We start from the raw sequence: 20,771 nt of genomic DNA on the forward strand, positions 1-20,771 counted from the left end.
GCTAGAACATGGGCGCAGCCATTACAGTGTGTCACATGGCAGCTATGGTCGCGCGAGATTTTGTCTAATTATAATATTGACGCGTCACTCGGCGCCAAATATGAACAGGTGTTACAAGCCGCTAAACCGGCCTGTCGTGGTGAGAGGCACTGGTATCGCAAGCCGGTATACCGGCCTGTCGTGGTGAAAGAGTTAAAGGTGCATTATCTTCCAATACGAACGTCAACAATGATGCAGATATTATTTATAAGATATACTACTGGTAATGTCACACATTACCAAATCCTTACAGTTATACATCAAGTATAGTAGCATACAGTGGATTATACATATGTGGTACATGTCGTTATACATCAAGTGTAGTAGCATACAGTGGATTATACATACATGATACACGTCGTTATACATCAAGTATCTACGTAAACACATGATAGTTCAGTTTAAAGTACTGCAATTTTCTCTTCTCTACACTTTAATGCTGTTACAATATAGATTCCTAATTTTTTTTAAACATATTCATTCCTTGTTGCCATTAAGTTAGTAGACATATAAAATTCATTTTCTACTTCTTTTCTATTGCATAATGTACAAATTATTTCTATTTTATTTAAACCAATATATCTCCCCTCATCGACTGCTAAACCAGCCCCACCCATTCTGATATGTGTTATATCTTTCTTATACAAATCAAGTGCAGGACATGTAAGATATAATTCTGGTTCTAAAGTTACTTTGTATTTACAATATATTTCATATCTGCTACTAGAGTTAATTTTTGTGATCCACTGTTGATTTTCTATATCCTTAATTCTTTGTTTCAGATCTCCCACACCCTGAGCAATCCACACACATCCAAATCCTAGAGAAAATTAAGTTTTCTTAATAGCAGTAGCCCATGTATATCTTCCTGCACTATCTAAAGAATATAGCATATTGTATGCTTTATGTGGATATCTAAAGTTGGGCATTTGTATCAATTTTATCTAATTAAAGAATTGCGATATATCAAATATCTTCCACATTTTCCTAATACCATGGCATTAGGAGCATATTTACTTACATTTAAGAAACGTTTACAAGCCATGTATTGTATTCTTTCTATACATTCAAACTGTTGAAAACCCCATAGTTCAGACCCATACAACAAAATAGGCAACATCTGTGTATCAAATATTTTAAAGAAAATATGAAATGGAAATATTCTGTAATATAACATTGTTTTCAATACCTCTATTAATGCCCTTTTACCTTTGATTGCTAAGTGTCTAGTTATTTGTGCTAAACTGGCTTGACTGTTGAAACATATACAGTAACATCAGGGATATTTCCTGAGCAATGGAAACATGCAAAAATAACTCCATTATTTAAAACTGGGGATAGACAAAAGTGTGAAAACTTTAGACCAATTTCTATATTGCCAATAATGTCTAAAATAATGGAAAAACATGTGCATAAAGCATTATCTGAATTCTTTGAAGAATACAAACTTCTTTATGAATACCAATCTGGATTTAGAACCAAACATTCCTGTGAAACAGCTCTACTTAGAATTGTTAATAATTGGCAAAAGTCAGTAGATGATGGTAAATTTGTCTCAGCTACATTCATTGATTTTAAAAAAGCATTTGACATGATAGATCATGATATACTCATGAAGAAACTAAGCATCTATCACTTTGATTCTAAATCTCTAAAATGGTTTGAATCATATCTCTCGGGTAGAAAACAAACTGTTGTTCTTGGCAAAGCCCGATCCAATCCTCTTAATCTCTCATATGGCGTCCCACAGGGATCAGTACTTGGCCCCACTTTGTTTGCATTATATATCAATGATCTGCCACTCTATGCAAAGCATTGTGTCATGGATCTGTTTGCTGATGATGTAAGCTCCACATCTGTAGCTGATGACATATCTCTGTTAGAAAAACATGTCCAGTTAGATTTGAATGAGGTGAGTCTTTGGTGCAACCATAACAAGATGTCTCTTAACTTAAATAAAACTAAAATCATGCTTATTGGTTCTTCTAAAAAACTGACCTCGATTGCAGAAACCTCAACTGCATTGACTGTATATGTACCAGTGCAATGTTCCACTTCTGAAAAACTTCTTGGTGTACACATTGACCCAACACTGACATGGGCTAACCACATAAATGCCATTATTAAAAAATCTTCTTATTTATTATACATTTTTCGACAAAACAGAAAATATCTTGACCAAAAGACCAGATTAATATTCTACAGCTCTTACATATTACCTCACTTAGACTATTGCTCCACAATTTGGGGAACCTGTTCAAAACATTCTATAGGAAAACTTCAAAAAATCCTAAATCAAGCTGCAAGACTTGTTACTGAAAAAAGCAAAGAAATGTCCACTGCAGAAATAATTAGCTCTCTCAAATGGCTTAAAATCAAAGAGAGAATTGACTTTAGAACCTGCCAGTTTGTCTACAAAGTCAGAGTATGACAAATATTTTGAAAAGTCACTAGCCACAGGGCTAGTGGGTTTGTGAAAACCACTAGCCCACCAAGATAAAGCACTAGCCCAAATTCCTGATCAATTATAACTGGATTTTTATATAATTATAACATTACACATTTACGAGTATAACAGTAAAATAAAACAAACACTTAAATCATGTTGTAACTTTCAGTTTTTTGTCGTGTTGTACGTTTTGTCTTTTGTCAAGTGTGATCCATCGTCATTGTCATTGTCCCGTTTTTGTTTTTGAAAGAAAGAAAACAAAAACCCCATGATCGAGCGATGACGAGAGGAGGGGGGAAACCACTAGCCCGCAGGGGCTAGTGGTTTTGCGTTTCTCACTAGCCCGAACTTAAAAACCACTAGCCACGGGCGTCGGGCTAGCGGATTTGTCGAACTCTGACAAAGTCCTCAACAAACTATCTCCATCATATCTAGAAACAATGTTTCAAACAACTTCAGAAATTCACTCCTTAAATCTGAGGTCAACTCAACATAATCATCTTTATGAATTAAAACCAAGAACAGAATTTTATCGACATAGTTTTTCATAAATTGTGGAACACACTACCTTCAAAGATAAAATATTCTCAATCCCTCGCCTCATTCAAATCCAGTTATTTTAAGCTCTATTCAAATAATAATCAATTTTAAGATATACCTTTGTTGTTGATTTTGTGTTTGTTAAAATAATTATGATGTATTGAGTTACCACTGACTCAAGTTTCTTAACAAATTGATTTAAATATTATTTATATATTCATAATATGTGCTATTGTTCCTCATGCTATACATATTACATGTATGTTCATGTTTGTTTTTTTGAATGTATGTATGTATAATATCATGTATAGATTAGAGAGGGCCTCATGGGAGACCAGTCACCTTGTACTGAATGTGTTTACCCTCTGAAAATACAGAATTTTATTATTATTATTATTATACCGAGATAAATATACTGTGGACCTACATTTAATTGTTACTTACCATAAAACCATTTTTCATTAGAACCTAATTTTCCACCTCTTCTAAATACTACCACCTTAGGTTTTTTCCAGGTTTACAATAAGCTTCCATTTTTGACAATAATTATAAAATATTCATTTGCTTTTGCAGGTCCATTCTTGTGTCTGAAAGCAAAACAATATCTGTGTATATCAAAGATCACTTGCTGCTTCAGCAGTACTTGTAGCCTAAGTGGTGGAAGCATGTAGCAATACATTATGGCAGACACTAATTATCTATAGTTTAAAATGTGCTGAGGTGACGTTAAACAAACATTCCTTTCCTTTGTGTACATGCATGTATATCGTGATGTGGACAATTTAGTATTGATGCCAGGAGCGAAGTGTCAAAATACATGTAATATAGACTGAGTTGTCTCATTATCATCCACTATCTAGACTTGGATGGTGAAGCAAGTCTGGGTTGTCACTGTGTGCAGTTTTATCTTCCATCATTAAGAGCTGCTGGTGCAGGACTCCGCATTAACACTCAGTATGTGTTCTCCAGTTTTACTTGTCTTGTCCAGATTTTTCTATGCATCAAGCAATATAAGTGGTCTCTTGCCAGACAGCACAACATCCAATTGATTAAACTAATACATTTTAACATATCACAGCACTAAATTCATAAATAAATGATTGTTTTGTCAGTATTTATTATTTTCAGTTGTTATCTGGTCTGTCTAGTTGCCGGGGTGGGATTTAACTCGGTCGGTTGAGTGTTTGCCTGAAGTGCTTATGTCACAGGATCGAACCACCTCGTGGATCCATTCAACTGATTGAGTTTTTTCTCATTCCAACCAGTGCATCACAACTGGTCAAAGGCCGTGGTATGTGCTTTCCTGTCTGGGGGCAAGTGCATATAAAAGATCCCTTGCTGCATTAGGAAAATGTAGCAGGTTTCCTGTTTGACATCCATTAGGTGATGATTAATTAATCAATGTGCTCTAGTGGTGGTGTTAAACAAAACAAACTTGAACTTTAGTTGTTGCAATAATTTACTTGTCGCATACTTAAAAGTACTGGTTCCAGACGATCAGACAAACCTTATCTTTAAGCCTTGAGGTGTGACATAGCAAGGTAAATCTCAGTGTACAAGGTGTTACTTACATTCCACAATACAAGACTTCTTTAACCTTTAGACTACTGGATTAATTTTGAACAAAAACCACGTTGAGTGGGTACAAGTTTATAATTTTTACTCACATATATTCACTTAAATGTTTCATAAATACATGAAATAAAGTTCATATATGAATCGGTAAGTATTATTTTCGTGTCTTTTTTTGTAATTTTTATTATTTTAAATCGGCTAATGGTGATTAAAATTAGGCAAAAAATCGGAAAAGTTGCGTTTACTTACGGGCATTTGTGGCCAGCTGTCCAGTATTTATGTCCATTATTCCCGATAACAGTGGTTTTCTGACCAGAATTTTTTTTTAAACCCGAATTACGATTCATATTGCAATATTTGGTAATTTTCGTTGTTGGTAAAACGATCAAATTTATTATCAAATTAGCTGTTATAATCAGCTATCGATCCCTGAAAATTACCGCGACGTGCCGCCATTGTTGTCAAGCGAAAATACTTGCCGAAAACCACTTTTTGAACTCAAAATTTCAAGGTATTTTCAATTGAAAAAATCAAAACAAAAACCACCATTTTGAAAAAAAATCTTTTTTCTTTAATTATATTTCCGTTTCCGGTGAGTGTCGTGTGCAAAATGGCGGGAAATATGAATTGGGGAATGCACTGTATACAGTGTACAGTATATCGACTGACGTGACGTCGGGCGAGATATCTCGCCTGCAGTAGTCAGAAGGTTAAGCACAAGTAAAGTTAAAGTTAAAGTTAATGCATAACCTCACTGTTTTAGTTATGAATTGTATACCTTGCACCAGAAAAACGTTTCAAAAATTGTTTTGTTTTTTGTCAGTAATTTCAGTTCGACTTGATGTAAAAAGAAAAGGAAAACTGTTTTGGAACTATTATGTATGTGCAATTTGTAAGAACATTGGTTAAGATGTACTTAAAACAGAAATATTCACCCATTGCGAAGAATGTCATCTGCTCATGGAGCTTGAAACTTATATATTTTTGTATTGTTTCTGTAAAAATTGTCATGTTACTTTGTCAAATCTGACATGCATGTAATTTACATTGTATAAAATATTTCAGAAACATATTTTCACGGAAACCCAAAGAAGTGGTGGTATCAGAGAGTGCCCCGGGCTGGAAACTGTTCGGACGGATTCCCCCGAAGTCGGTTCCGACAAAGGACGCTCAGCAGATCTCAGAGGAGTACCAGGCGAGGAGACGTGCCACGCAGCAGGCGAGCGCCCACGCCAAGAAACAAGACATCGAGGTCCTGTCCACCACCGGACTCATCCCCGAAAACAGACCCATGTAAGTAAACAAGACATCGAGGTCCTGTCCTCCACCGGGCTCATCCCCGAAAACAGACCCATGTAAGTAAACAAGACATCGAGGTCCTGTCCACCACCGGACTGATCCCCGAAAACCGACCCATGTAAGTAAACAAGACATCGAGGTCCTGTCCACCACCGGGCTCATCCCCGAAAACAGACCCATGTAAGTAGAACAAGACATCGAGGTCCTGTCCACCACCGGGCTCATCCCCGAAAACAGACCCATGTAAGTAGAACAAGACATCGAGGTCCTGTCCACCACCGGGCTCATCCCCGAAAACAGACCCATGTAAGTAGAACAAGACATCGAGGTCCTGTCCACCACCGGGCTCATCCCCGAAAACAGACCCATGTAAGTAAACAAGACATCGAGGTCCTGTCCACTACCGGGCTCATCCCCGAAAACAGACCCATGTAAGTAGAACAAGACATCGAGGTCCTGTCCACCACCGGGCTCATCCCCAAAAACAGACCCATGTAAGTAGAACAAGGTGCGATGGGTCATAAGATCGAGAGCCATCTATGGACTCAGGTTTTTTCCCATCCCAACCAGTGACCTACAACTGGTAAATTAAAGGTCAATGTATGTACAGTTCTGTCTATGAAAGAAAAAACCTTATAAAAGTAGGCAACAATATGTTTTAAATCTTGTATAACTGAAAATCTATTCACATGAATTTTGGCGAAGTAACTGATTGTTCTATTTCATGAATTATCATGTGAACTGTGCTTCTGTACTACACTGTCGTTCAAAATTATTTTAAGCAGAATTATTTCAATATGGCAAAATGTTTCATTCGACTATTGATATTGATACACTGCACATTGAATGTCCCCAAATCTGACTAGAACATTTCTTGGTATACATGGATTTTTATGATAAAGTTTTCTTGATAATCATGATTTCAGTTTTAATTTCTAGAATCTAATGGTTCATTGCATAACTGATATCTTGAATTTAAAGTTATTTAATCATCACACAAACAGTCTGATGGTTTACACGAAATATTGTGCCCTATAAAAGATCTCTTGCTGTTTTATCGATAGCAGTAGCCTATGTGGTGTTGGTGGGTTTCTCCCCCCCCCCCCACCCCTTTCTCTCATTCTCCATTCATGCTATGTTGAACATGCTTGTCTGTAGATATTTCAGTGTGTGAGTAACAAGGTAATAAAATACATTGTTTTGCAGGAACCTCCCATCGAAAGCACCAGAAGAGGCAGCAAAACATCGGCTGGAGTATGAGGCCATTGTCGAAAGTGTCAAGAGAAAAGGTTAATGACGTAACATATTAATGTTAAATCATCTTCTCCACAGTATTTCTCACTCCAGCCAGTGCACCACGACTGGTACATCAAAGGCTGTGGTATGTTCTAGCCTCTCTATGGGATGGTGCATATAAAAGATCCCTTGCTGCTAATCGAAAAGAGTAGCCCATGAAGTGACGACAGCAGGTTTTCTCTCTCAATATCTGTGTGGTTCTTAACCACATGTCTGACGCCATATAACCGTACATATGTGTTTAATGTGTCATTAAATAAACCATTTCCTTCTTCTCTACGGTGGTAAAAATAGCAAGTCTCATCTGCTTGTCATACACTAGCAATATGAATTATTGTTTACACCTCCATGCAAGATAGCACTGAAGCTTCATGTCATTGGAATCCACAAGAAATAATTTTTGTGATTGATTAATTCAGATTTTGAAAGCAATAAATAACATAATTATTACCTGGAAGTTATATTTTCTAATCGATATTGCCTGAGCATTGGATGTCAGAGTAGATTCTTTTTTAAATTATTCTTTTTTTAAATTAAAGATTAATAAATATATTACAAGAATCTAATTGAATTTCTGTATGTTCATTTACAGGAATATCATAGAAATCATTTTATTGGATTTCAGTTTTTTTTAAAAACTAACTCGATTTAGATCTGTTAGACTTTATTTTAGAATCTATAAGATTTCAACTAAACCGAGTAACATTTTATTTGCTACAGGTTGAGTATGTTCCACTGACTGTCAACACTGTTGAATGTACGATGTTTGGTTTAAACAATATTTATTTGCCAAAACAGCATACTGGGATTGGTCAACAGGCTTAGCCTATATTAAGACCTCTCCCTACAATTTACATGTGGATACATGTTTAGATACCACAGACTATAGTAGATTTAGAGGAGGAAGAAAAGACTAAACCAATCAATGAAAAAAGGAAAGATGAGACAGGTGATAGAAATGAAATTGTATAATACAAGACAACACCAATTTAAATTGACTGACATTGAGAGAAAAAAAGAATTGCAGGCATGGCACATTGGTTACGCCAATTATGTCTATAGCAAGATCAAAACAAGAGAAAAACACCCACATCAACTACTACAAATGTTCACAACCACACTATTGAAAGTGTCTTTTTATGGTAGTTGTATTGAGAGTTCAGTCAAAAATAGATCGTTTATATAAATATTCATTTACAGCTCAATCCGTAGAAGCACCACATATCAATCTGTTAGCACGTGGCTGTTTTAAAAATAGAGCTCACATGTACGTGAAGCTTAATATGCGCATGTGCACATCTTGCAGTCTACAAAAACGTAGACAAACTACTACACATGTTTACAGACACATTATTCAACATATCTTTTATGGTAGTTGTGTTCAAGAGAACAGACAATAACGGTAAGTCACTGACTATAACAGTCGGTAGGAAGGGTGCTGCAACATAGATGTAATACATAATATACATATTCAAATACGTTTTCAGCCTATCTGTAGAAGCACACGTGTTCTGACCCATGTTCATCAGAGAATGTCAGTAATCTAATCAACCGAACGAGTCACAAAACATTAATTTTGTTAAAAAACAAGTGAGTAAGACTGGGCAACAGTTAGTAAACTATTTCTGACTAGTTTTCCATAACAGTTATTATGAAGATAACAAGTCTGTTCATAGGATTATCACTTAATAATTCGTTATTATAAGGCGTACCTGTTCTCGACATATTCGCTTCACACATGAGAACAAGACTAAGTTCTGCTCATGCACACTTACAGCTGACTGTATATAAACAAGCTATGGCACACGCAGCTGACAGAATATAAACAAAAAATTATACAGCGTCAACTATTCCGGATCTTGCATGTAAAAGAATGTTGGAATACAACTTAAGCAAATTTTTAGGACTATAGAACACAAAATCGGTCAAACAATAGACCTCAAATCACTATCCTTTTGATACGAAAACAAATTACTCTGACTGGGTAACAGCCAACTTGACTTTGAGAAATTTTGTCAGATCTCCCAATACACTGATCAATTCTGGTTTACTGGACTCTTATTGATTGTACAAAAAGTTTTCCATCACTGGTCCAACATCAGAAAATCTTGGAATCCCGTTGGAGTCTCACTGCTTCCATATACAGTTTATGTTTCTTCATTGTCATGTCTTCGTTGACAAAAACTCAACCGCCTTCAGGGGTGCGAAAATCTTTTAATTTCATGCAAGCCATGTAGAAACGTCTTCTGGCCTGATAATTCGTGAATCGAACTATTAGTGATCGTTGTTTACCAGAACCTGCAGGCCCAAGGCGATGCGACCTGTCAATCTCCCAACTTTGGAGTTTTACCAGGTTTTTTGTCGCTCCCCGATACACGATACTATAACGTTTAGTATACTGTTCAAGATCGTCAATCTTTGGTTCCAGAGTTTCATTTTTAGAATGGAGGGACACTATTTCCAGTTTTAGAGGTTTGCTTATTTCTTCAACTTTGAATGTGTTCCAGTGTCTGTGAACATAAAGATCTCCTCTCTGTTTCAGAACAACGAGAAATGCGTCAGAAGAAGAAACAGCGTCAGAAGCAGCTAAAACAGGAGGACTTGATGGTTGCGGCGGCGTCCACCTGGAACAATGACATCCTACCCAACTGGGAGGCCTTGTAAGATTTCGGTCTTCTCCTTACGTTGTAGTTTTAGTCTCGGGACTGTAAGGTCACCTAGTACAATGACATCCTACCCAACTGGGAGGCCTTGTAAAATCTCAGTCTTCTCCTTATGTTGTAGTCTTAGTTTCAGGACTGTAAGGTCACCTGGAACAATGACATCCTACCCAACTGGGAGTCCTTGTAAGATCTCAGTCCTCTCCTTATGTTGTAGTCTTTGTCTCAGGGACTATAAGGTCACCTATAACAATGACATCCTACCCATCTGGGAGTCCTAGTAAGATCTCAGTCTTCTCCATACATTATAGTCAGTCTCAGGGAGTGTAAAATTCCCTTTTGTATAATACTGGGTCCATATTTCCAAAGCCATCTTAGCGCTACGAAATCGTAAAACCATCATAGGTTGTGGCGATACTACAGCACACATCATAGCTTACGATAGTTTTACAATTTCGTAGGCTAAGATGGCTTCGAATATGGGCCCTGGGTTATAAATGAGAATTACATTCAGTTAGATGCTAAACGTCTTTGTTTAACTGTCTAACATGTTTTGTTTTTTTTCTAAGGCAGAGGAATATCGTTTGAAATTCTAGCCAACTTGAAGTATATACTGGGTGTATGTTACACCTTAACTAAAGCTAGCTGCCATGAGTTGTGAAGAAATCATTTAAAACAGCATTAACCAAAATAAATTTATCTCTCTTCCCCCCCCCCCCCCCCCCCCAAATTTATGGCTACTGACAAATAATTCAATTAAATGCAAAAATATCAACATGGTGCATAATATTTCACACAAACTGTCGTTCTTTTCTTAAGTTTAAATTGATGCTATATTCTAAAATACAAATTACAAAGTTCAGTATCGCTGTTACTTTATTTTTGTATTTCAAAAATGTTATCGGACTGATTTGGGGAAACATTTAGAATGTCAGTATAATGTTAGGACAGAACTGAAGAACAGATGTTTTAGGGTTAGGTAACTTGCTAGTAGTGAAAATCATGTGAACTGATTAATTCGGTTACCTAATATTTTGAAATATCTCCATGAGAACAAGCATGACATTATATAAAAAACTATGTAGCGGGTTGAATGAGTTATTTTACAGGCAAATAAAATCTATATTTTCACATAATATTTGGTTGGGTCGGTTTTAATTTGTTTATCCATGCAACTGTGTGTTTAACCTTTAGACTACTGGATTAATTTTGGACAAAAAACACATTGAGTGGGTACTAGTTTATAATTTTTACTCACATATATTCACTTGAATGTTTTATAAATACATAAAATAAAGTTCATATTTGAATCGGTAAGTATTATTTTCATGTAGTTTTCTAATTTTAATGATATTTTAGATCAGTTATGTTGATTGAAATTAGTCATGTTAACTAATGGGTATTTGTGGCCAGCTGTCCAGTATTTATGTCCATTATTCCCAATAACAGTGGCTTTTTGACAAGAATATTAAAAAAACACCTAACTACGATTTATATCCTAATATTTGGTGATTTTTGTTGTTGTCGATCCCTGAAAATGACCGTGATGTGCCGCCATTGTTATCAAGTGAAAATACTTGCCGAAAACCACTTTTTCAACTCAAAATTCCAACGTATTTTCCACTGAAAATTAATAATCTAAAGACACAGGAAGCGGAGTTATCTTCCGTTTCCTGTTAATAAATGGTTTCCAGTGAGTGTCATGTGCAAAACAGCGTGAAATATGAATTGGGGAATGCACTATATACAGTGTACAGTATGTTACAGTATGACGTTGGGCGAGATATTTCACCTGCAGTAGGTGATTAATCCCAGAATAAAGGAATGCATTTGTCTTGTCATAAGTTCCATACAGCACACCTGCTAATGCATTAACATCCATATGTGTTAAATTTGTCTGTATGTTTCAGGCATAATACGAAGAAAACTCGTGATCTATGGTGGCTTGGTCTGCCGCCCAATGTCCGTGGCAAAGTGTGGAAGCTAGCCATTGGTAACGAACTGAACATTACTCCAGGTAAAAGACCTTTCTTCTCTATCACTCTTGGGATCTCATTTTATTTTAAAGTTTTGTTCAGTGTATTTGTAGTGATGTAAGTTGTTGATAAATAACTACAATATTCACCCAGTAATATCATAGTTTAAAAGTTGATTATATTATGGAACAGTAATTTATAGTATCTGTACATGTATGATGAATGGTGTCGTCATGGTTGTTTTGTTGGTTTCAGAACTGTATGAGATTTGTCACAGTCGAGCAATTGATCGGATTAGACTGACTCAATCAGAGGATTCATCATCAGCGGCTGAAGGTAACCTTACACATTTTGACAATCACTTCACTTCCTGGATGTTTACAATCACTGTGTTAGACCAGTGAAGTAGGATCTGTGATCGTCGGGGATATTGGTGGGGTCACAACATTAGACATTTGACAATCACTTCACTTCCTGGATGTTTACAATCACTGTGTTAGACCAGTGAAGTAGGATCTGTGATCGTCGGGGATATTGGTGGGGTCACAACATTAGACATTTGACAATCACTTCACTTCCTGGATGTTTACAATCACTGTGTTAGACCAGTGAAGTAGGATCTGTGATGGTCAGGGATATTGGTGGGGTCACAACATTAGACATTTGACAATTACTTCACTTCCTGGGCGTTTACAATCACTGTGTTAGACCAGTGAAGTAGGATCTGTGATCATCAGGGATATTGGTGGGGTCACAACATTAGACATTTGACAATCACTTCACTTCCTGGACGTTTACAATCACTGTGTTAGACCAGTGAAGTAGGATCTGTGATCGTCGGGGATTTTGGTGGGGTCACAACATTAGACATTTGACAATCACTTCACTTCCTGGACGTTTACAATCACTGTGTTAGACCAGTGAAGTAGGATCTGTGATCGTCGGGGATTTTGGTGGGGTCACAACATTAGACATTTGACAATCACTTCACTTCCTGGATGTTTACAATCACTGTGTTAGACCAGTGAAGTAGGATCTGTGATGGTCAGGGATATTGGTGGGGTCACAACATTAGACATTTGACAATCACTTCACTTCCTGGACGTTTACAATCACTGTGTTAGACCAGTGAAGTAGGATCTGTGATTGTCGGGGATATTGGTGGGGTCACAACATTAGACATTTGACAATCACTTCACTTCCTGGACGTTTACAATCACTGTGTTAGACCAGTGAAGTAGGATCTGTGATCGTCGGGGATATTGGTGGGGTCACAACATTAGACATTTGACAATCACTTCACTTCCTGGATGTTTACAATCACTGTGTTAGACCAGTGAAGTAGGATCTGTGATTGTCGGGGATATTGGTGGGGTCACAACATTAGACATTTGACAATCACTTCACTTCCTGGACGTTTACAATCACTGTGTTAGACCAGTGAAGTAGGATCTGTGATTGTCGGGGATATTGGTGGGGTCACAACATTAGACATTTGTTTTTTTTGTTTTTTTGTTGTTGTTTTTTTATCCCAGTGCCCCCTTTCCTTTCTCTCCTTTGAATTCCATCTGATTTCTTCCCGATCTGGCAACTCCTATCTTTCAACTTCTTTCGCTGTCCACCTCCACATCCCAGTCCTTGTCTCTCCAACTGTGACAGGTGCTTGTCTCTTCTGGCTATCTGTGCCACACACCTGTTCCCCATCAGCTTTTAACATTCACTTCACTTCCTGGATGTTTACAATCACTGTTTTAGATCAGTGAAGTAGGACCTGTGATCGTCAGGGATATTGGTGTGGTCACAACATTATACATTACATGTAGTTCAAGTTTTACATTAATTTTATATTCTAATTCAAACTGTTTCACTGCTACAACCCATATTGCCTGCAAAACATTCTTCATCTGATACAGTTGAATGTTTAATTGTATATGCTCAAAGACTATTTTACTAAACTCTACCAAAAACATTCTCTTACGCCCTAACTACTTGAATATATGTGTGACAAATATGAACATATCATTTCATTAAGTACAAAGTAAACAATTCCATACCTTGCAATGGAATCCACTACCAAACGTTGATGTTGGAACCAAAATACAAAATTCATTCCCAACTTTACATGAAACTTGGCAAACCATACATTGCACATGGCACGTGCAGCCACATGGTATCACAATTTGCACGCTGTGACATCATTACATAGGGTATAAAGATCAGCACTGGCGATTGCCGTTGACTTCGCAGGGCCACTGTAAGCAGACTTTGGAGGTGTTTCAATAATACAGGAAGCATTTGTGACATACGACAGTCGGGCCGACTGAGAGTGACCACCCCATCCCAAGATCTTGCACTAAACACGGCAAACACTACAAGAACTGTATTTGGTGTTACGTGATGAATGGCAGCACATTTTGACACCCCATGATTGATTCATATCATGTGTGACACTACAGTGTTGACACTTCATACTCAGAATGGGGTGGATTAATATAATGTCACTTGATAATAAAAAAATATCATTGAACTCAAATAAATGATGTACAAGTCAGGGGTAACAGAACCTTCTTTTTTTAGAGTATATATGCCTCAAAATTACAACTTGTACATAATAGGTTTTGTTTGAACAGATTGTACTGTATATATACATGTACTCTGTCAAACATGCATCTGTGTAACCTTGATATTTGTAGAAACCAGCACAATCACAGACTTCTATTCAGTGACAATAGTTTGATTAAAATCTAAATAATCCAGCACTGGTGCATTTCGTGAGTGGTCACTGAATCTGGTTTCGACAAACTGTTACATATATTATGTTTTCTTTCAGTATCGTCCGAACCTCCGTCCTGCAAAGAGAACAGTGTCCAGTTGATAAAACTTGATGTAGCCAGAACATTCCCACAACTCTGTATATTTCAAAAGGTTTGTACACGGCGGTGCTCCTGTTTATTTATTACAATCTTACTATAGTGATAAAACTTGATGTAGCCAGAACATTCCCACAACTCTGTATATTTCAAAAGGTTTGTACACGGCGGTGCTCCTGTTTATTTATTACAATCTTACTATAGTGATAAAACTTGATGTAGGTAGAACATTCCCACAACTCTGTATATTTCAAAAGGTTTGTACACGGCGGTGCTCCTGTTTATTTATTACAATCTTACTATAGTGATAAAACTTGATGTAGCCAGAACATTCCCACAACTCTGTATATTTCAAAAGGTTTGTACACGGCGGTGCTCCTGTTTATTTAGATACTGTTGTATACACACAAGGGAACATGGGAAATCAGTTGTTATTTAATTATTTAAGTGAACCATTCTCCTGTCACTTGTATTTTGAAACTACTACAGATCAATCTTGACATTTTGTTCAGTTACTCTCAGGTTCAGGTTCCTCTTAAAGCTAAACTGTATAATAAAATTGTCAACTATGAGTTGTTTGAATCTATTTTACTGTAGACTTTGTATTCCCAGTAATGAGTGAAAAGTGTTATTTCTAATTTTGTTTTCTCAGAAGCACTGCAAACTGTTTTACAAAATACCTACGCTAAACATTACAAACTTGATCCGAATATAAGGATGCCTTATACATGACATGATTTTAATCGTTTCAATATGTACACCATACACAAGTCAAACAAATTACATGTTAAGTATTCAAGAGAAAATCATACTAACTACATCACTTTAAAGAGAGTTAACTCTGGTCCTTTTTTACTTACAGCCAAAAATCAATTTTAATGCTGTATTTTCAGTATTTAATTTAAGTTTTTTTTAACTGGAAATGAAAACAAGTCACCTGATATTTGCCTACAACTTAGCGAAACATTTTAGTCTTGTTTTAGCTTTACTTTATTATAAAGGTAACCTTTAAAGACTTTGTTGTCCCTCTGTAACCATGGGTGGGATATACCACAGCTGTAGATAGTTCACCTTGAGTGCAATGGGACATCAAAGGACATAGTCTGTAGGAAACTGCATATAAGATCCCTTGCTACAAATGGAAAACTGTTTTGTTTGTGAGAAAGTGGATATAAAGATCTCTTGCTGCCATCTGGTGGAAATAACCTGTGTGGTGACAGTAGATTCCTTCTCTCACTCTAGATCAAGTGTCGAAATAGCCTGTGTGGTGACAGTAGATTCCTTCTCTCACTCTAGATCAAGTGTCGAAATAGCCTGTGTGGTGACAGTAGATTCCTTCTCTCACTCTAGATCAAGTGTCGAAATAGCCTGTGTGGTGACAGTAGATTCCTTCTCTCACTCTGGGCCAAGTGTCGAAATAGCCTGTGTGGTGACAGTAGATTCCTTCTCTCACTCCGGGCCAAGTGTCGAAATACCTGTGTGGTGACAGTAAATTCCTTCTCTCACTCTAGATCAAGTGTCGAAATAGCCTGTGTGGTGACAGTAGATTCCTTCTCTCACTCTGGGCCAAGTGTCGAAATAGCCTGTGTGGTGACAGTAGATTCCTTCTCTCACTCTGGGCCAAGTGTCGAAATAGCCTGTGTGGTGACAGTAGATTCCTTCTCTCACTCTGGGCCAAGTGTCGAAATAGCCTGTGTGGTGACAGTAGATTCCTTCTCTCACTCTGGGCCAAGTGTCGAAATAGCCTGTGTGGTGACAGTAGATTCCTTCTCTCACTCTGGGCCAAGTGTCGAAATAGCCTGTGTGGTGTACAGTAGATTCCTTCTCTCACTCTGGGCCAAGTGTCGAAATAGCCTGTGTGGTGTACAGTAGATTCCTTCTCTCACTCTGGGCCAAGTGTCGAAATAGCCTGTGTGGTGACAGTAGATTTCTTCTCTCACTCTGGGCCAAGTGTCGAAATAGCCTGTGTGGTGACAGTAGATTCCTTCTCTCACTCTGGGCCAAGTGTCGAAATAGCCTGTGTGGTGACAGTAGATTCCATCTCTCACTCTGGGCCAAGTGTCGAAATAGCCTGTGTGGTGACAGTAGATTCCTTCTCTCACTCCAGGCCAAGTGTCGAAATAGCCTGTGTGGTGACAGTAGATTTCTTCTCTCACTCTGGACCAAGTGTCGAAATAGCCTGTGTGGTGTACAGTAGATTCCTTCTCTCACTCTGGGCCAAGTGTCGAAATAGCCTGTGTGGTGACAGTAGATTCCATCTCTCACTCTGGGCCAAGTGTCGAAATAGCCTGTGTGGTGACAGTAGATTTCTTCTCTCACTCTGGGCCAAGTGTCGAAATAGCCTGTGTGGTGACAGTAGATTCCTTCTCTCACTCCAGGCCAAGTGTCGAAATAGTCATAGTTATAGACATGCTGAGGTTTTATTAAACAGATATTCTTTTAATTTAATTTCTTCCCATCTTGCAACTCTCCCTCCCCATTATTCTACTTTGTTTTTCTTCTTGTTTTTCAGGGTGGTCCCTACTATGATTTACTACACAGTTTGTTAGGAGCTTATGCTTGTTACAGGCCTGATGTCGGATACGTAAGTTGAAACTTTCTTCTTCTTTTTTCACTAGAAGTGGCAATCCTAATAAGTCTTTTTCTGCCTAAACGCATGCTAGAACATAGAACATTTTAATTTTTCTCAAACAAATTTGTAATGTAAACAATAATTAAAAATGTATTATGTGGTTCAATTTTTGGACCACCTTTGCTTTGGTTGATATCATATGTGGTGCTTATGACTTTAAATCTGGAAGTGTAATTTTTATGTGTGGTTACAGTTCTCCTGTCTGTTTCAAATGTCTTGATCCATTAAACTTTAACCTCAGATAGGCTATATTGTATATACTAGGTGTGTATCATTGTTTCAGGTCCAGGGTATGTCTTTTATCTCCGCCATATTACTGCTCAACATGGATGTTGCGGATGCGTTTGTGTGTTTTGCCAACCTGCTCAACCGGCCATGCCAAGTGACGTTTTTCCGCATGGATGAAGATACGGTGAGATTTAGAATGAGTTTGCTCAGTGGGCCATCTTATGTGCTAGTTGACTTGGGATCTAGCTCAGTCTGTAAAGCACTCGCTTCCCCTCAGTGGACCTTTCTCTGATTGGGTTTTTCCCGTCCCAACCAGTGCCCCACGACTGCTATATCCATAGTCATGGTCATGCTGTGTGGAAGTGTATATAAAATATTTCTTGCTGCTGATAATAAAAGGTAACGGGTGTTCTCTAAAGACTGTGTCTCATACCTATGAAATGTCTGACCTCATATAGCCAATAGTAATAACTCAGTGTGCTCTAGTAGTGTCATTAAACAGAACAAACTAACTTTTAACTCATTCTAGTTAAGAGCCTGTTTCTGCCAATAGTCTGTTTACTGGTAGGTACTCAAATCGTTGAGTAACTTAAAAAAAAGCTGGAATGAAAATTATAAAAAGTAATTTACTAGCAACTAAATTAGTGGAAATAATATAAACCAACCAATACAAATACATAAACATGTTAGTTGTTACACAAAGATAGATGCATTTTAAAGCAACTTTATTATTTTAAAACTAGAAGTTGTCATTGTGTTGAATGTTTTAATGTTTGATTTCAGATGAAGGCATATTACGACACGTTTGAGGAGTTCCTCAAGGAGAACCTGGTCCACCTGTGGGATCACTTCGTGGAGCAAAACCTCACTCCCAACCTGTACCTCGTCGACTGGTGAGTGACGTGTGTTGTGTGTTGTCAGATCTGACAGGTGAGTGATGTGTGTTGTGTGTTATCAGATCTGACTGGTGAGTGATGTGTGTTGTGTTATCAGTTATGACTAGTGAGTGATGTGTGTTATTAGATGTGACTGGTGAGTGACGTGTGTTATCAGATGTGACTGGTGAGTGATGTGTGTTATCTGATCTGACTGGTGAGTGATGTGTGTTATCAGATCTTACTGGTCAGTGAGTAGCGATGTGTAATATCAGATGTTACTGAACAGTGAGCAGTGATGTGTAATATCAGATCTTACTGAACAGTGAGTAGTGATGTGTAATATCAGATCTTACTGGTCAGTGAGTAGTGATGTGTGTTATCAGATCTTACTGGTCAGTGAGTAGTGATGTGTAATATCAGATGTTACTGAACAGTGAGCAGTGATGTGTAATATCAGATCTTACTGAACAGTAAGTAGTGATGTGTAATATCAGATCTTACTGAACATTGAGCAGTGATGTGTGTTATCAGATCTTACTGGTCAGTGAGTAGTGATGTGTAATATCAGATCTTACTGGTCAGTGAGTAGTGATGTGTAATATCAGATCTTACTGGTCAGTGAGTAGTGATGTGTAATATCAGATCTTACTGGTCAGTGAGTAGTGATGTGTAATATCAGATCTTACTGAACAGTGTGTAGTCATGTGTGATATCAGATCTTACTGGTCAGTGAGTAGTGATGTGTAATATCAGATCTTACTGGTCAGTGAGTAGTGATGTGTAATATCAGATCTTACTGAACAGTGTGTAGTCATGTGTGATATCAGATCTTACTGGTCAGTGAGCAGTGATGTGTGTTATCAGATCTTACTGGTCAGTGAGTAGTGATGTGTGTTGTGTGTTATCAGATCTTACTGGTCAGTGAGCAGTGATGTGTGTTATCAGATCTTACTGGTCAGTGAGTAGTGATATGTGATATCAGATTTTACTGGTGAGTGAGACATGATGTGTGTTGTGTGTTATCAAATCTTACTGGTCAGTGAGCAGTGATGTGTGATGAGTGTTATCAGATCTTACTAGTCAGTGAACAGTGATGTGTTATCAGATCTTACTGGTGAGTGAGTAGCGATGTGTGTTGTGTGTTATCAAATCTTATTGGTCAGTGAGCAGTGATGTGTGTTATCAATCTTACTGGTCAGTGAGCAGTGATGTGTGTTATCAATCTTACTGGTCAGTGAGCAGTGATGTGTGTTATCAATCTTACTGGTCAGTGAGCAGTGATGTGTGTTATCAATCTTACTGGTCAGTGAGCAGTGATGTGTGTTATCAATCTTACTGGTCAGTGAGCAGTGATGTGTGTTATCAATCTTACTGGTCAGTGAGCAGTGATGTGTATTGTCATATCTTACTGTCTTTCGGTTACTAAATCTGTCGCAAGCTAATATTATTTCTCATGTTCAGATGACCTTAAACAGCGCCATGTTATTTCAAGTGTATAACAGCTTGTGTAGAGCTGTCTGGTTTATGCTGGCACTGTTGTGATGGGATACCGAAAGTCACTGTCCAGTTAGGTCTCATTTCAGTTGTCCAGATTTTCAAACTTCCATGCCAAGAAAGGTTAATTACACCAAGCTCTAAAGTGTTTGTGTGGAGTGGGAGGCAATCTCTGACATGTTAATGTGTTTGTGTGGAGTGGGAGGCAATCTCTGACATGTTAATGTGTTTGTGTGGAGTGGGAGGCAATCTCTGACATGTTAAAGTGTTTGTGTGGAGTGCGAGGCAATCTCTGACATGTTAAAGTGTTTGTGTGGAGTGCGAGGCAATCTCTGACATGTTAATGTGTTTGTGTGGAGTGCGAGGCAATCTCTGACATGTTAATGTGTTTGTGTGGAGTGCGAGGCAATCTCTGACATGTTAAAGTGTTTGTGTGGAGTGCGAGGCAATCTCTGACATGTTAATGTGTTTGTGTGGAGTGCGAGGCAATCTCTGACATGTTAAAGTGTTTGTGTGGAGTGCGAGGCAATCTCTGACATGTTAAAGTGTTTGTGTGGAGTGCGAGGCAATCTCTGACATGTTAATGTGTTTGTGTGGAGTGCGAGGCAATCTCTGACATGTTAAAGTGTTTGTGTGGAGTGCGAGGCAATCTCTGACATGTTAATGTGTTTGTGTGGAGTGCGAGGCAATCTCTGACATGTTAAAGTGTTTGTGTGGAGTGGGAGGCAATCTCTGACATGTTAAAGTGTTTGTGTGGAGTGCGAGGCAATCTCTGACATGTTAATGTGTTTGTGTGGAGTGCGAGGCAATCTCTGACATGTTAATGTGGAAGCCA

General features: G+C 37.8%; 1 protein-coding gene across 1 annotated transcript in view; it reads left to right on the forward strand.

The window, feature by feature from the left end:
* Positions 1-20,771, forward strand: part of LOC121383029 (TBC1 domain family member 12-like) — a 68,105-nt gene that overhangs the window by 35,463 nt on the left and 11,871 nt on the right. The window contains exons 2-10 of the mRNA XM_041512771.1: positions 5,669-5,896; positions 7,109-7,191; positions 9,741-9,858; positions 11,769-11,875; positions 12,090-12,170; positions 14,665-14,759; positions 17,217-17,288; positions 17,620-17,748; positions 18,348-18,457. Coding sequence (XP_041368705.1) covers positions 5,669-5,896; positions 7,109-7,191; positions 9,741-9,858; positions 11,769-11,875; positions 12,090-12,170; positions 14,665-14,759; positions 17,217-17,288; positions 17,620-17,748; positions 18,348-18,457 — 1,023 coding nt within the window. The remainder of the gene's footprint in view (positions 1-5,668; positions 5,897-7,108; positions 7,192-9,740; positions 9,859-11,768; positions 11,876-12,089; positions 12,171-14,664; positions 14,760-17,216; positions 17,289-17,619; positions 17,749-18,347; positions 18,458-20,771) is intronic.

Source organism: Gigantopelta aegis, chromosome 10 (genome assembly GCF_016097555.1).
Source record: "Gigantopelta aegis isolate Gae_Host chromosome 10, Gae_host_genome, whole genome shotgun sequence".
In the NCBI taxonomy this organism is placed as follows: Eukaryota; Metazoa; Mollusca; class Gastropoda; order Neomphalida; family Peltospiridae; genus Gigantopelta; species Gigantopelta aegis.